Consider the following 16,271-nt stretch of genomic DNA (forward strand, 5'->3'; position numbering starts at 1 on the left):
TCTCCAAGTGAGGTTCTTACCCTCATTACCTCTGCCCGCCCTAACACCTGTCCCCTGGACCCTATCCCCTCAAACCTCCTTCAGACTATCGCTCCTGATATTCTATTGTTTCTCACCCATCTCATCAACACTTCTCTAACTTCTGGTCACTTTCCAAACAGTCTCAAGGAGGCAAGAGTAAACCCTCTCCTAAAGAAACCCACTCTCAACCCGTCCGATGTTATAAACTACAGGCCTGTCTCTCTACTCCCATTCCTGTCTAAATCACTTGAACGCGCTGTCTTTAAACAACTCTCCTGTTATCTCCATCAGAACAACCTTCTGGATCCGCACCAGTCTGGTTTCAAGGCAGGTCACTCCACAGAAACTGCTCTCATTGCTGTCTACTGAGGAACTGCACACTGCTAAAGCAGCCTCCCTCTCCTCTGTCATCATCCTTCTGGACCTGTCTGCTGCATTCGACACGGTGAACCATCAGATCCTCCTTCGCACTCTCCAAGAATTTGGAGTTTCAGGCTCTGCACTTTCCCCCTCACCTCATACCTCAAAGACCGTACCTACAGGGTGACTTGGAGAGGGTCCGAGTCCGACCCTTGTCAATTAACTACAGGGGTCCCTCAGGGCTCTGTTCTTGGTCCCCTCCTCTTCTCCTTGTACACAAACTCGCTCGGATCAGTCATTAGCCCGCATGGTTTTTCATACCACTGCTACGCTGACGACACCCAATTAATTCTGTCTTTTCCTCGCTCAGAGACCCAGGTCGTCGCACGCATCTCTGCTTGTCTAGCTGACATCTCTCAGTGGATGTCTGATCATCACCTCAAGCTCAACCTTGACAAGACTGAACTGCTTTTCCTTACGGGTAAAGATTGTCCCACTCTTGACCGAACAATCAATATCGGCACCTCTATTGTTTCCCCGACTCAGACTGCAAGGAATCTGGTTGTGATCCTAGATAACAACCTGTCCTTCACTGCAAACATCGCTGCAACAACCCGCTGCTGCAGATACACGCTTTACAACATCAGGAGGATACGTCCCCTCCTGACCCAGAAAGCGACGTAGGTTCTGGCCCAGGCTCTCGTCATCTCACGCCTAGACTACTGCAACTCCCTCCTGGCTGGTCTACCTGCATGTGCCATCCGACCTCTGCAGCTCATCCAGAATGCAGCGGCTCGTCTGGTCTTCAACCTTCCAACATTTTCCCACACCACACCGCTCCTCCGCTCCCTTCACTGGCTTCCAGTAACTGATAGAATCCACTTCAAGGCACTGGTACTTACGTACCATGCTGCGAATGGATCCCAGCACGTGCACTCCGCTCTGCATCAGCCAAACGGCTCGCTGCACCCTCGCTGCGAGGGGGACCCAAGTTCCCATCAGAAAAAACACGTGGGTTTGCTATCCTGGCTCCAAAATGGTGGAATGAGCTCCCCATTGAAATCAGGACAGCAGATCGCTTGCACATCTTCCGGCGCAGACTGAAAACTCATCTCTTTCGACTCCACTTCGAGCAATAAAATTACTAACAAAGAATTGCTAACAAAGCACTTATATACTAATACAGGACTGGCTTATCTAAAGCCAGTTGAGTAGCACTTGAAATGTTTAGCTCAATGAAACCTGATGTATTATATGATTCTGTTTTCTTCAAGTTTGTATCTTCTTGGTCGAATGCACTTATTGTAAGTCGCTTTGGATAAAAGCGTCAGCTAAATGCAATGTAATGTAATGTAATTTGGCACCATTTATACAGCTATATGGCTATAAAGATGGCTATATTGAAAAATACATCTAGGTGTGCAGAACTGTCAACATTCAAATAGAAAATTAGCAAGAGAAATAGCCAAAATCAATTAGGAATTGTTTTTCAGAGGTTTTTTCTTTTAGTGCTTGAAGAGTATAACTTCATGTCCCCATAATGTGCTACAAACAGACACATTTTAGTTCAATAAAGGCAGAGCAGCAGGATGTAGTGACAACAGGCCACACTAGAGGGAAGCAGCAGAGGGAGATGTTCAGTTTCAGATTTCTGGAACTTTCTGAAGTTTCTCCTTTAGAAGCCATTATTTTGTGCATGTGTGTTTAGTGTGTGTTATGAATCAAGTAACCGCTTTATTAAGTTGAGAAAATAAAAATGGATTTCATTAGCTAAAGCTACATGTGCAAAAACTCTTCAAGATTTACTGCATTACTTGGGCATTAAACTTCCTGCACCTGAAATAATAAGAGTTCTGCTCTCTGTGAATTTGTCTGAGAAAAGTAATAGTGTGTTTCCCTTTCAGTCTTATAACGCACAATACATCTACTCAAACGTCCAAATGCAACGTTGAAAGCATAATAACTTCCGGGTAGAGGATGACAAACAAGGTGAAATACTTTCATTTTTGCCTTTGCATGAACAATCACAGTTAAGTTCTGTTTACCAGATTGAATGTTAATAGTTAACAGGGATATAACAGGAAGGGATGTCTATGCTCTTCCAAAAGATTCATCACATACAAATGCATATTGACTTAAATTGGTTTGTGTTTGTCATTTGTAGACTGAAACATTTTTTGAGTACTTTCGGGTTGTTGATAACTAATTTCCCTGTAAGAGCTTAATGGCTAATTTCCCTATTTTGGGGTAACGCAGTCATTTAACAACAACTTCTGAAAGTTATCGGGAACAAAGCCACATCCTTATACATGTTTAAATAATCTCAAAGACATACTGTATTAGAAAGAAAAATAAATACTTTTGTTGCTCAAATCCTGTTGATCTCACTGTAAAAATATACTGTGACACAAGTACTCATTATGCAGAATGGCTCATTTAAGAATGCCATATAGTATATAATTATAATGATGCATTAGTCCATTCCTCACTTAAATGTTGCAGCTGTTTTTTATTTATAGCATACACTCCTAGTTTGCAAATTAACTCCATGGATCCACAAAGGCAAACGTCCTGTTTTTATCAGAGAGGCAGACTTCCTTTTTAACAAAGCCTTTAGTTAGAGCTGGTTTTAGATTATTCCCTATGTACATCTTCCTGGTTCCTACATTTTATTGTATGTCTATTGTCTTTTCTTGTATCTTAATTCATTTTATTTACATGTTATACTCTATCTTGTCTTTTCATTATTTTCCTGTTTTGTTTACAATGCTGTTTGTTTCTGTAAAGTCCACTGAGACCTGTTTTGGGTTATTGGGCAACTGTGCCACTGTGTAATATGCCATATTTGCTTTTGTTGATTCTATTTTTATAATTTATCTGGATCTACAAAGAAACTTAAAAAGTAGAATATGTACCTCTGAAATGTAGCGGAGTAGATAGTTTAATACAGGGCAGTCCACACTTTTTTTCACTGAGGGCCACATACAGAAAAATATACGAAGTGCTGGGCCACTCACTGGAGTAGAGGTATATTGCTTCATGTGTTAAGTTAAAGGTGGGGTATGTAATTGATTTCAGAAACACTTTTTGTTATATTCCATGGAATGCTCTTAACATCCAGATAGCAATGAATATAGGAAGTGCTTTGACAATAAATACATACAAAAATGTTCATCTGTGGAAGCCGTAGCGCTGTAAAAAGCACGACCAATCATTTTAGCCGGCCCGGGTCAGATAACTGGATGGCCTACCTGCCTGTCAGCCTTCTTATCTCGTGCACAAACTTATCTCGTGCCCTCATTGGTTATGTGCGCGTTCGAGTGTGTTGGAGGAGGGGCTCTGTAAGGAAGTGGCAGATTTTTTCAAATTGTAGTGCACTCGAGCTGGTTTCTCCAAAATTACCTACCCGACCTTTAAGTTATAAATTAGCAAATGTGGGCAAATTATGCTTCAAACTTGAATATACTTACATACAGCATACATCCCAGTTCTCTATAGGGTTTCATTTATTTTGTAACAAAAGTATTGTCAGCTCATTCCTTGAAACAGAAGCATCAGATTGATTATAATAAAGGGGAAATATGAAGGTATATTTCAAGCTTGTCATTTTTATCAACCAAGATTTGTTAGAAAAAAATTTCAACTTTAATTGACAGAATATATTTTAGATGGCTTGGAAAGGGCTTACTAACACATGAATACTACTATGTAATGTATGTCTACATATATATTTAAGACGTCGTACAATATAAGAAAAGCACAAGTTTCAGGTGTGGGCCGTAGTCCAATCCCATTATACTTTTATGGACAACAGGCCGCATTTGGCCCCTGTGCCATAGTTTGGACACCTGTGGTTTAATACTTCAGTACATTTACTTTCCAGCACTGTAAATAAGTTTCCTTACTTATGAAGCATGGTGATGTTAGCTCTAGAGTTTAACCCAAATAATAAAACACCTGCAGCTAACATCAGTGTATTTATGTTTACAGCATTATTAGTGACTGGTTTTATGGCTGGAGGCGTGCATTCACTCTCCCTGTCTGCCTCTCTATCTGAAAGTTTCCTCTCCTGCAGTCTGTGTTTGTTATTTGGTTGCTAGGGGTGGAGCAAACAAACCTCCTCTTACATTATTTTCATCCATGCTTACGTCTGGGACAGCAGTTCCGCATTCCTGAGCCCTCAGACAAGATCACACAGTACTTAAACGGGCTGATGCAACGGCCCCCTTTAGTCCCAAAACCTGCATCCGACTCCCAACACCGTCCCAATATTACTGCGGATTTTTGGACGCACACCAGGTAAGACTGAGTGCCATCGCTATTGTTTTTATCCCCTTCTTGTTTTAGTGCTAATAGTTAGCTAAATGTTGGTCCAGGCTTGACATTATTGCATATTTTCTACACTTTTCCCACCACGTTGTTAGAGACACGCTGTATATGGTTTGTGACATGTATGCTTTTTAATATTAAATATTCATATTTTTTAAGAGGATGTATATTGACTTATTTCTGCAATAAAAAAAACAGTTTAAATAGTTTTAAAGTTTTCCGTGGTGTTTACCGCAGAAGTCTTTTTTGTGTGCTAATAGGTTGTAGTTATCACTGTTGTAGCAACAGTCGCTTTGCAGCTCGTTATTTGCAGACATGTTTGCTAAATTAAACACCAGCTTGGGACGAACTGGAGGTATTTTCATCAGGGCAGTTTTAATGTCAGTGTTGCTAAACAGGAGAAGTGTCGGTTAGCCTTGTGAAGACGATTATGTAACGCTACACACACTGTGGGGTTTCTACGTAACTGCAAGCTAAGCTAGTCTGCTGCACCAAACTGCACGCGTTTATACCTTTACATTGAAGAAATATGCATATTCAATTGTTTTAATGCTGTATTTTTCATGCCATATGCATATTATGTTGTAACACTATAATCGGCTAGCACGTACTGTTCATCTACCTTTTTTCTAACTACACTGGAGAGTCAACACTTTGCGTGCAGCTGCAAGATGCATAAGCTAATAATACCAGATTTGCAAAACAAACTGTATACCAGTGAGTCTCATAATACAAAGGGCTTCAAGTAAATTATCAATTGTATTATGCATCATTTTCTTTAACTAATGATTATTCAGTTTTCCAGAGCCTAAGGTCAGATCAGATCAACCACAGAGAGTACATTTACCATGACATAACATAGGAAAAGGTAGAAAATCCTCACATTTAAGAAACAGGAAAAAGAGGATGTTTAGCACTGTTGCTCGATAATTCCCTAATACTATTAATCAGTTGTGAAAATAGTTTTTGTTCTGCTCAGTACTCACACTTATTCATATCTTATTACCTCTCTACAGCGTCCAAACACAGTTGCATCATTGACAGAAGACGACTGACAACTTTTCTCTGAGTAAGTACCAAGCCTTCAGAATAGTTTAAGATACAATTATTCAGGGAGCTCTCTTGAGTTTTTACTTCTGAACAGAAAAAAATGTTCTAGGCAAATCTGTTTCTCCTTGGAACATAAGTAATGTAAATTAAGTGTGAGGTTTATTTGGCAGCATGTGAGTAAAGCGAAGAATCTGAGCTCTGATTTGTAATCTTTGCTTTGGCCGATAGTAGTGCACATGCTTTTTATGTTTTACTCCACTGGATAAAGGAAACTGTGTGAGTGATCTCTCGTGTGAATATGCATACTAGAAACAGACTCCAGTATTACTCTTCTCCTATATCACCATCAATCCTTTTCTCACTGTTGTTGTTGTGATGAGCCGGTAAATATTGTCCTCTTGTCTACATGATGGTCTTTTAAAAGATTTACACTTGGCTGTGTATCAGTAACTCTATCCAGACCAGAGGTAGCGTTAGATATCTGCCCTTGTTGGCCTGAGGGTTAAAGGCCAATCATGGAATGGGAAATATGATGGTGAGGGCGGATCATGTGCGTGCGTGTGGGTTTGTGACTTGCAAGTTCATAGGTTCAATGTTTTCCTATGCAGCAAGTGCATGCTCTCCAGCACAACATGCCATGCAGGGGAAACTATTTGTATGTTCTTTATTTATATGGTTCATTTGTGTCTTTATCTATGAAGTGAAGGAGAGTGTGTTGCAGAGGGTTTAAATGTCCCAGCACCTCCGGGCACATCCATACGATGGTCTCTGCATAAATGGAACGCTGCAGTCAGTGGATTAATGGGGAAGGGCTGGCGAGCCGACAAGCAGCGCGGGGCCGACAGGGCTGAGAGACTGGACGTGGGCGCACAGGGTTTATTTTAAGTAGAAATGCCTTCCAGTGCGTCTCTGGAGAGCTGGAATTGCCGAGCTGCACCCCAGTACACTGAACAGACAGCAGACGCATTGCAGGCGAGAGAGCCAACTATGCAACAGCCAGGCTCAATGATACTAATACTAATGCTGGGGGGGTGCAGCTATTCACTGTATCACATTATCAGTATCACATTGTAGTCTCCATAAGCCTTTCCACATGGTCTGTAGAAACAGTGTCAGGCTAGATGTCCACTATGGAAGCAAACACCCAAATGTCCAAAGGTGTAGCCGAGAGACATTAAAGCCAGTGTTGTTTTAAAGAAAAGAGCACAGTGAAAGGCTCATTTAAATAGTTAGGGTTTCCATTTTCTTGAAATTATTTTTGGACTTGAAGTCAGCTATCTCCTTTTGCAGTCCAGACTCAAGATGTCGACCTACACATTGACGTTTTGGCTTGCAGCCTCAGGGATGAACAAAAGCTTTACAAATCTCATTGAAGACACAGAGCAGGCGTGTGCTTGACGTGCGGCAGATGAGGAAATATCGGAGAAAAAAACATGAAGCGGCATTAAAGTGAAAACCACATATTACATAATGACGGTGATTGCTTCAACAGGCTGTATTAAGTCTGATTTTCTTGACTTTGTTGGCCAATATCTTATTGTCAGGGATTACACATAACTTGCCTTGGATTTGTCATTGACGCAAAATCCATACGTTTGAACTGGCTTTTGTATTTTGATTCATTTAATCCATGTCTGAGCCAAGCCAAAGCTCAGTGCCATGCAAAGTCTAATCCTGATTTACAGCATGGAGAAAAATAGCAACAATATAATAATTCAACCAGGACCACCCAGATGCAGAATATAGATGTGTGACTGTTTGCATGGCATGAAGCAGGCCGAGCAGGAATCCAGCCAAAGATCACATAGTAATGTTCGAATGAAGGCAGCCACAGTCCTCATACCTTGTGCATATCTGCAGGTGCTTTGTGTTTCCATTTGACTGGAATATTGTTTTCATTATAAGGCTGCAGTCTACAATTAAATGCAAAAGCTAAACTACCTGGCCTTGTGCTTTTTCATTTATAACCTCTGCATGCACTGTACTCCAGCTCGCAAACTGTAAATGTGAGGGGGGAAATAAAGCTCCCTCATTACCATTGATCTTCACATCATCATTCACAATTTTGCACAAGGTTAAATGTTCATCATTGTGTTTAATTGCTATAGGAAGGTTCAATCTTTAGCCTGGAAGACTGAAAATAAATAAAAGCTCAAATAAAAAAGGGATCCTATTTTCTGTTGTGATAATCACTTCCACTCCCACACACCGTCACCTCGGAGTTTACTGACCAGAGATGACCTCGGCACAATGAGAACAACAGGCGTTATTACGGAGCGCTGTGTCTTGTCCCTCCAATGAAAATATAATGAGGGGATGGAGGAATGTAGATACTGTATATTTGGACTGTCCCGTCCTCGAGGAAAGTCGGTGCCAAATTCCCTGGTTTCCTCTGAGGATTGCAAAAGGCTGTAACTCAACACACAGCCTGACTGAGTGCAGACGATAATGATGATCGCTCAGACCTTGGCCACAGATTTAGAGAGCATGCCTTGGCCCGAGCCTTTGCGCTCATTGTTCACTTTCAGCACTCGTGTCGAGCGCTGGGGAAGTTGTTTGCAAGAGTTTTGCAAGATGTTGGTGGTATGTGGGTTATTAGACTTTAATAAAGTGAGCTGACAGAAAAACTGTTCAAATAGAATCTTGGAAGGTTGCATGTATTTCCCGTAAAACAAGTTAAAGTTAAGTAGTTTGGCAGCAGAAGGATTTCATTTTGTGTCTCAGGAAAAGATAAATTAGCGAGCAAATACCTTCAACCCCTGCTTTCAGTCACCAAAATGACTGTGCTGGTAGAGGTTAGCTGTTAGTGGGCTTCTTATTTAAAAAGCAGCAGTATATAAAGGTAATGAGTAACCTTTGTAACCCCCCCACCCGTCTCTATAGGGGACGAGGATAATGGGGCCTCCAGTCGTGCTGCTAGCTATTGGTAAAGGACTAAATTCCTCAGCACTGCTAATTGCTCTCAGGAAAGACTCCGGAAATGGACACATTTGCTGGAGTTGAAGACAGATCGAGTGTGTGAGCAGAGAACGCAGCAGATTGTAGACACAGTATAGGACATGCTTACATATAGGGACCCTCACACACACCTCCAACTATCTGCGGCTCACATGCAGTTAGATTAGTTTTGGATCGAAGCCAGAGCTCTCGTTGTGTACGTTCCTATATTTCATAACTAATACATGACATTTCCGCTCCCCGCCCTTGGCTTCAGCTCGTCTCCTCTCGGTGCCGGGCTGTGTAGGTGTCTTTGTTTGAGGCCAGTGTGGGCCTAAAAGCTGCAGCACAGGCTTTTCTGCTCGACTGCAAAAGCATAGTAACGGCGTTGCATCATCAAACGCTGACCACTAATCCTCAGCTGCATGCAGCGGACAGCAAAAAAAAAGAAAAGAGAAAAACACCCATCTTTTGAAAAATGTAAAATTCACTTTGACTCGTGCTTTTTGTCATAATTACGCAGTGCGAGACATGCATCAGCGAATGTTCCCCGTGTAGCGATGAGACTTCTTAAGGGTTTCATGTCTCGAGGCTTGGCGGGATGTTGAATTTGCAAGGGGGATTTTGAGACACTTGAAGGCAGGTTGAAAGAGACGGAACAGCTTTAACATATGAACAAACTGTTATAACAGAGTCTGTGTGAGTTTACAACAGTTTCATGAATTGCCAGGATTGGTGTATTAGTCACTTTTATGTCTCATAATTAAAAGGTGTCTTGCATCAGACATCAAATCACCTTTGTTTCGGAGGCCGCTGGAAAAACCACCCCTTAGGGTTTCTGTGTGATCTGATGTCATGCAGACAAATATGAGGTTTATGTATTTAATACTGAAGTATGAGTGTTTGTGTGTGTGGAGGTCTAGTCTCCGCTGCATGCTTCAACAAGCCACAGCATTGACTAGGGGCTTTCCTTGCAATATGTCTGACTGAGAAGGCTTGCATTACAATGTACTGTATATGAGCTGGTCTGATAGACATAATACATGATTATTCCTTATTTCTTTAGTGTGAATTCCATTGACATCTTTTTTTTGTCTGGGACAGAACCCAAACTGAGTTTGTTAACCAGTCCTGAGTGTCTGGCCAACTTGGATATTGGACTCTATTTTGGCTCTGAAAGCGATTTGCTGTCATTCCTAATGGGCGCTTCAGTTCCTGTGGCTGTTCTCCCGGCCCAGGGGTTACTTTGCATTGCATCTTTTGAATTCCACCACAGTTATTGGTCAGCAATGTAAGAAAAAGCCGGGCTTACTCTTTTGTCACAAGTCATCAAATCTGATGGACCAAACAATTCATAGTAAATGAAGTCAATTCAGCCCATGAAGAGTTATTTCTCTTTCATTCACCCGTGCATTAGCTCTCATATGGTTTGTCTTGTTCTTAGACAGCCTCTCTGCAGAAAGGCCTTGGCACTTTCCAGTCCTCCACCTCTCCCGGGAGTTTAAAAGAGAGGGAATTCTGTCTGAGAGAGATTTTTACCAGGGCTGTCTTGTTCTTTTCCTCTTCAGCAAAAACAACAGGCTGCTGCCAAGAAGTGCAGTGTAAATGGGAGTATACATACAGAGGGAGAGAGGGAGGGAGAGAGGGAGGGAGGGAGGGGGCAGTCAGGATTTAAATAATAAAATGGCTCATTGGACACTGGCTCCACACACAAACTTGTCCTTGGAGCGAATAAATCATGCAGACTGGAGGTGGTGGAGAACGGGTCAAAATAGTGTTGACATGTGACTTTTGACCTTCCATGTACTGCAATACTTAATGTTTGAGGTACTAATGAAGGCTTTAGATGCTACAGGAATCTCCCACCAACAATACCCATCACTTTGACGAGAAAGAAAGAAAAATACATTTAAAGTATTGTGTGACAGAACCCTTTTGTGCATCAGGATTGATTCCCTCTCTCTAAAAGTGGGCTGATGTGGTTTCAGCCATGCTCGACGACAGTTAACTCCAACTGTAAAAAACACTTTGAGACCAGCCCATAACCAGGGTGGAGTACATTAGAATAGAGTTACATAACCTGGTTTTTTTGTTCACTACCCTCCTCTATGACTTTTGTATTAGAGCGAGTCTTTCAGCCCTGCAAAAAAAAAAGTAGCAAAGAAAGAAAAACTTGGTTTGACTTACAATACAGTGGGCCTGTCAGCTAGTCACCCACCAGCAGAGTCAGCTGTTTCCGCAGCGCCCCACAATACTCGTCTTTGTTGGTTCCATATGAGAGGAGCTTTGTTCGGTTTGTGCCCAACATGTAGAGGTTCAGATTCATACTCTGCAGGCAAATGGGAATCAAGCTGTTCGTAGAAGTCACACTGATAACATTCATCTTTAAAAAAAACACCTCGTTGCTTTAGGTTCGGCGGATAATCCCAGTTGCCATTTTGTCAGCATGCCAAAGTAATTGAAGTAGGAGTGGTTATTATTTGCAAAATTGTTCCACAAAAGCATAATTTCATCATCAGAATATGATAAATAGCAGCTTAATGTTTGCCACCATTCCTCATCTTCACATACTGGATATGTTGTACTTTATTCCTTTATAACTACTGAACAATAAGAGTGTTTCTTGTCAGACCTTTCTAAAATCCTCTGGTCTCCTCAGAGATTGCAGGGATGGGCTGGGTATAGTCGGCTCATGTTTCACTGCTCCCATCTGTAACATTTGTTTTTTATTTGGCCATCAGAAGTTTTCCAACTCTTGGTCTTACAGTAATTAGAGAGACGTCTTAATTCTCCAGCCACTTCCTTTAAGCCTGCACAAGTTCTCCTCTTTCTCCCCTCTTTCCCTCATTCCTCCCTGATTACATTAAAAAGGGCTGTGGTCAACCCCCTTAAAACGACCCAAAATTGTTGAAAGTGTTTAGGAATGCATGAGCATTACCCCAGTGCTTTTGATATCTTTTGAATCCCCTCTTGCGAAACGAAACATTCAAGACGAAAGCCACTCGGTTAATTATTAGTTGCACAAGTGTAGATGGTCCTGTATTTATGCGTTCATACAGACGGCCTCTGCGTGTGAAACTACAGAGATGAGTGTGAAGCTGCCGATGGTCTGGAGTTTGTTTTTTCATCGACTGCTGACTAAGAAGATAACACAGCTGTCAAAGCTGTCATCGTTTGAGTGCATTCCTGGAAACGGCAACCCGTATCTACTGTATAAAATGTCCGATGACAAGGAGAGACAACAGTAAATGAAACTTGTTTTTGATGGAATGCTAATACTACAAGATCACAATAAAGATAACAGAGGGCAATTGGATAAAGGGAACTGGGTATAAACGTATGGCTCACGACCATAGCAGAAACACAAATGGGTAATACAATATTCCTCTTCAAAATCCAAAAAATGATCTGTACTATGAACTTAAGGCAATAAGAAGTAGAACATTTAAAACATGTCTTTACATGCTTTCCACTGCGTATACAAAAATGGGTTATTTGTATTGTCAACAACTGCCTTTTAAGGCTTACTTCTCTCGTCCTAATCGTTCTCTCCCTCTCTTCTCTCTCCCGTAGCGGCGGTGGTGGCCGGGTCGGACATGATGCCAGGACAGATACCTGACCCTTCGATGGCGGCGGGCTCCCTGCCCTGCCTGGGCCCGCTGGCGGGCATCTCGGCCACCACACTCACTGATCAACTCAAGCTAGCTGACTTCCGCCAGCTGGGCACCATGCTGTCCCCGCTGCACTTCCTGGGGCGGCTGGGGAAGAGGCCGCTGGCCATCAAGACAGAGGTGAGGAGGGGGAGAAAGAAGAGCTAGTGCAGCAGGAGGTGAAAGATGTACATCGAGTCAGACAGTAGAGAAGAAGAAGGAGGGTTTTAGACTCAGGATGTTTTAAAGTCATCCATTAAGGCAGTTGTTATCATAATCTGTATTATATACTTAAGTTTACAGTTGTAATTGTAATCATTCTTAAATTAATCAAACGCAAGCAATTCAAGATTTATTTTCATTAAAATAAAATAATGGAAAGAATATAAAAAGAGAGGTTTATAATTACGGAAATACTTAAAGGTGGGGTAAGTAATTTCGGAGAAACCAGCTCGAGTGCGCTAGAATTTGAAAATACACAGCCGGAAGAAATCTGCCACTTCCTTTCAGAGCCCCTCCTCCAACACACAGGAACGTGCACGAGATAAGTTTGTGCACAGATGGAAGGCTGACACGCAGGTAGGCCATCCAATCATTTTAGCCGGGCCGGCTAAAATGATTGGTCGTGCTTTTTACAGCGCTACGGCTTCCACAGATGACATTTTTTATGGATTTGTTGTCAAAGCACTTAAGATATTCATTGCTATCGGGATGTTAAGAGCATTCCATGGAATATAACAAAAATTGTATCTCGAGCCGGTTTCTCAAACTTACCTACCCCACCTTTAATATTCTGGTACCAGTTAATGTCCTGACAGTAGGCTTAATATATACAGTATGTTGGTATAAAATATATATTCTATCCATAAAATGTTATTGTCAGTAGTTGTAGGTGCATTGATCTGAGCTTGTTTGAGGATAGAGTGTGAAGACAATACAAATATTTCTATGCAGATTACTATATTAATGTTGATGATCAGTAAACATAGTATGGTAAACTGAAAATACAGTATAGCCTACTTTGGCTTGTTCATTTTGTATGTTGAATTTTCCCCCCTCCAGTGCTCAACAATATTTACTATAGAGGTTGCACAACATGCATGTTGTTTTGGTGAGGCAATTACCACTATTGGTTGTAGGTTTATTGATAAAATGTTCGTTTGCAGATGGATGAAGATGATGATAGGAGGAAGCGGAGACGAGACAAAAACAAAGTAGCAGCCGCGCGATGCCGAAACAAAAAGAAGGAACGGACTGACTTCCTTCAAAGGGTGAGTTCATGACACAGCATTGCAGAGGTTAAGAATGGAAGCCAAGAACGTGACAAAAGATTGGCTCACTTTTTGTCCTGATCCATTTATATAAAAACCTGTCTGAAAATGAGCTGATTTTGGGCAGATTTTGGCCACTTTATGATGTCATAACGATTTTTTGGCTTGTGAAACCATTAGCCAATAACCAACCAAGGTAACCCCCCCCCACCTTATCACCTGAATCTCCTCCTAGAGCACCATTGTGCTTTTTTTAACCAAATATCTCTCAGAGGGGCGTGGGGAGTGGCTCCTTATTTTCATCTAAAGTAACAGACAGAGAATCAGCACTTTGGAAACAGGGCTGAAACAGAGGGGATTATGGGATGCTACAATGCACGATCAGTTTGGTATTTCGAGCCAAACACTTCAGAGACATGTTTTGTATATGTCTGAGACCTATAATATATTGATGAAAAACAGTATAATAGGGGACCTTTAAGTTAACCTGAACAGCTGATGAAAGTACTCTGAACATTGTATTTGTCTGGTAGTATCTCATAATTCAACATCTTTGTCCAGGAGTCGGAGCGTTTGGAGGTGGTGAACTCCGACCTGAAGGCCCAGATCGAGGAGCTCCGTATGGAGAGGCAGCAGCTAATGGTGATGCTCAATCTCCACCGGCCCACCTGCATCGTGAGGACCGACAGTGTCAAAACTCCTGAGAGTGAGGCCAACCCCTTTCTGGAGCAGCTGTCCACCGACGCCAAGTGAAACCAGGGACGCAGGGGTCCCTGACGCCCAAACTAGCACCACGTGGTAGCCATTTCAAATGAAAAACATAACTGGCAATATCTAAACAAGCACTTGAGCTCCAAGACTTTTGGAGACTCTGCCCAAAGACCTGAGGTTGTAGGGCTTCCTTAGTACTGCTACATGAGCTGGCTCTGTCCATTGGAAGACTGGCAATATCCAGTTTCATCTCCATATTAACTGTTGTTGTTGTTGACACCCGCTGTGCCTAATGTTACTTCAACCATCTCTACATAAAAGGGACCAATGGAAAAAGAAGAGTACGACTGGAAACAACGCCGAGGAAACACACTAATATCAAAATGGTGCTCTGTTACAAAAGCCCTGAGTAGATTGTGTGGCATTTTTGAATGCAGATACCCAAAAAGGCTTTTGCAGCTTCCCTTTGTATGCTAGCGGAAATATACAGGTGTAGAGTTTTTAGGACATAATACTCAATACAAGTACACCAAACAGAGTAGAGTTTTTTTTTGTAATGTTGATTTCTTTACCCTGCCTCGACGATGGCAGTTACCGGTTGATCCGATTTGTGGTGACGCTGGCGTCATAAAAAGCACATAAACACAAAATGTTTACACCCTTGTTTTTAGGACTTATTGTCTGTCCATTATGTACTTGTTTTATACTGCTTTGTATACATAAACATATATGAAATGCTTGTTAATCACTTGATGTGATTTGTCTTTTCAATCTTTTCCAGTCTTTGTCTGTCATGTTGCGCTATCTAACAGCTGTGAAAACAAGCAGCACTCTTTTCAGCTGAGCAGTATTTCAATGTCTGTTATGGACCTGTATCTGCTATGTATGACTGTTACCCTGAATAGATTAAATTTTATTTTCTAAACTACAAGAAAGAGCATGTCTTGTTGTTTGCAATTACCCCATCAGACATGCAAGATTTCAGTTAAAATCCTTGTAGGTTATTACTTCCTCCCAAGCATGACACTTAAACTAGCAAGTGACAAAGGTTGTGCAATCATGTTTTCTTCGGTTGAGGCACATTGCCAAACACAGGTTTACTTTCATTTGCAACTCAGTAAAGGTTAATCATGAATGTATTGCTACCAGGCATGATTATTACCACATTAATGCAATATTTTAGAATGCATCTTTACATTACTTTCTTTAAAGCATAAAAAGACACCTTTAATTGTAAATATTTTTGGAATTATTATTTGTGACACTTTCTTCAATACCTTCACATGCTTTGACCTCTGTTCTTAATTTTTGATAGAAGACTTGGTAGCATTGCTTTGTTTGTAGAATTGTATACTAATATTGTAATGTTATTTCAAGACTAGTACATTTGTTGCTGATGGAGGACAGCATAATCTCTGTCACTACATTTTAAAACAGCAGCATTTTTTGTGTGCAATTGGGACCATTTTTGCTGGGAGAAAGTACACCCTAAAACATAGAGTGAATTGTGAAATGTGTGTGGTTTTTCTGCTGCAGCATTAACTATAGCCTGTTCATGGCTCGGATCAGATGCGGTCAACGGCTCCATCTAGTGGTATGAACTACATATTTGCAGTAGACACGACAAATCACCTAACAATATTGGCTGATATATTGTCAGAGAGGCTAAACGTAAATACAATATTAAAATCATATTTCTTTAAACCTTTATTTTCAATCGAATTTCCATTGAGAGTATGAATTCCATGGCAACAACCGTTGGTTTCCTGCGGTTAAACCATCTTTATTTTGGTGAGGCTTCACTTTCAAAAGTGTCAAAACTGGTTCAGGTAGGCAGTAGTGTTCTTTACTAATACAATCTTACGTGGCTTTCAAACAGAGAGCAAATGTTTGTTTTAAATACTTTGCAAAATTAGGTTTAATTAGGTTTTTTTTTGCTTTA

At 41.3% G+C, this 16,271-nt stretch overlaps 1 protein-coding gene across 2 annotated transcripts; it reads left to right on the forward strand.

The window, feature by feature from the left end:
• The first annotated feature begins 4,434 nt into the window (after positions 1 to 4,434).
• On the forward strand, positions 4,435 to 15,260 carry LOC117533755 (jun dimerization protein 2-like). Of its 2 annotated transcripts, XM_034197667.1 has the most exons (5): positions 4,435 to 4,680; positions 5,727 to 5,779; positions 12,271 to 12,488; positions 13,514 to 13,618; positions 14,180 to 15,260. In XM_034197667.1, exons 3-5 carry the CDS (start codon positions 12,294 to 12,296, stop codon positions 14,369 to 14,371), a joined length of 492 nt encoding a protein of 163 aa, XP_034053558.1. In that variant the 5' UTR covers positions 4,435 to 4,680; positions 5,727 to 5,779; positions 12,271 to 12,293; the 3' UTR covers positions 14,372 to 15,260. The 2 variants fall into 2 exon arrangements, with proteins under 2 accessions (XP_034053558.1, XP_034053559.1); XM_034197668.1 differs by lacking the exon at positions 5,727 to 5,779 and having other exon boundaries at positions 4,514 to 4,680.
• The last annotated feature ends 1,011 nt before the right edge of the window (positions 15,261 to 16,271 follow it).

Source organism: Gymnodraco acuticeps, unplaced genomic scaffold (assembly GCF_902827175.1).
Source record: "Gymnodraco acuticeps unplaced genomic scaffold, fGymAcu1.1, whole genome shotgun sequence".
NCBI classification, from domain to species: Eukaryota; Metazoa; Chordata; class Actinopteri; order Perciformes; family Bathydraconidae; genus Gymnodraco; species Gymnodraco acuticeps.

Coding starts and splice junctions, on each gene's coding strand:
- LOC117533755 (XM_034197667.1), top strand. CDS start 12,294: ATGATGCCAGGACAGATACCTGACCCTTCGATGGCGGCGGGCTCCCTG. Junction 12,489..13,513: donor CGCTGGCCATCAAGACAGAG/GTGAGGAGGGGG, acceptor GTTCGTTTGCAG/ATGGATGAAGATGATGATAG. Junction 13,619..14,179: donor GGACTGACTTCCTTCAAAGG/GTGAGTTCATGA, acceptor ATCTTTGTCCAG/GAGTCGGAGCGTTTGGAGGT.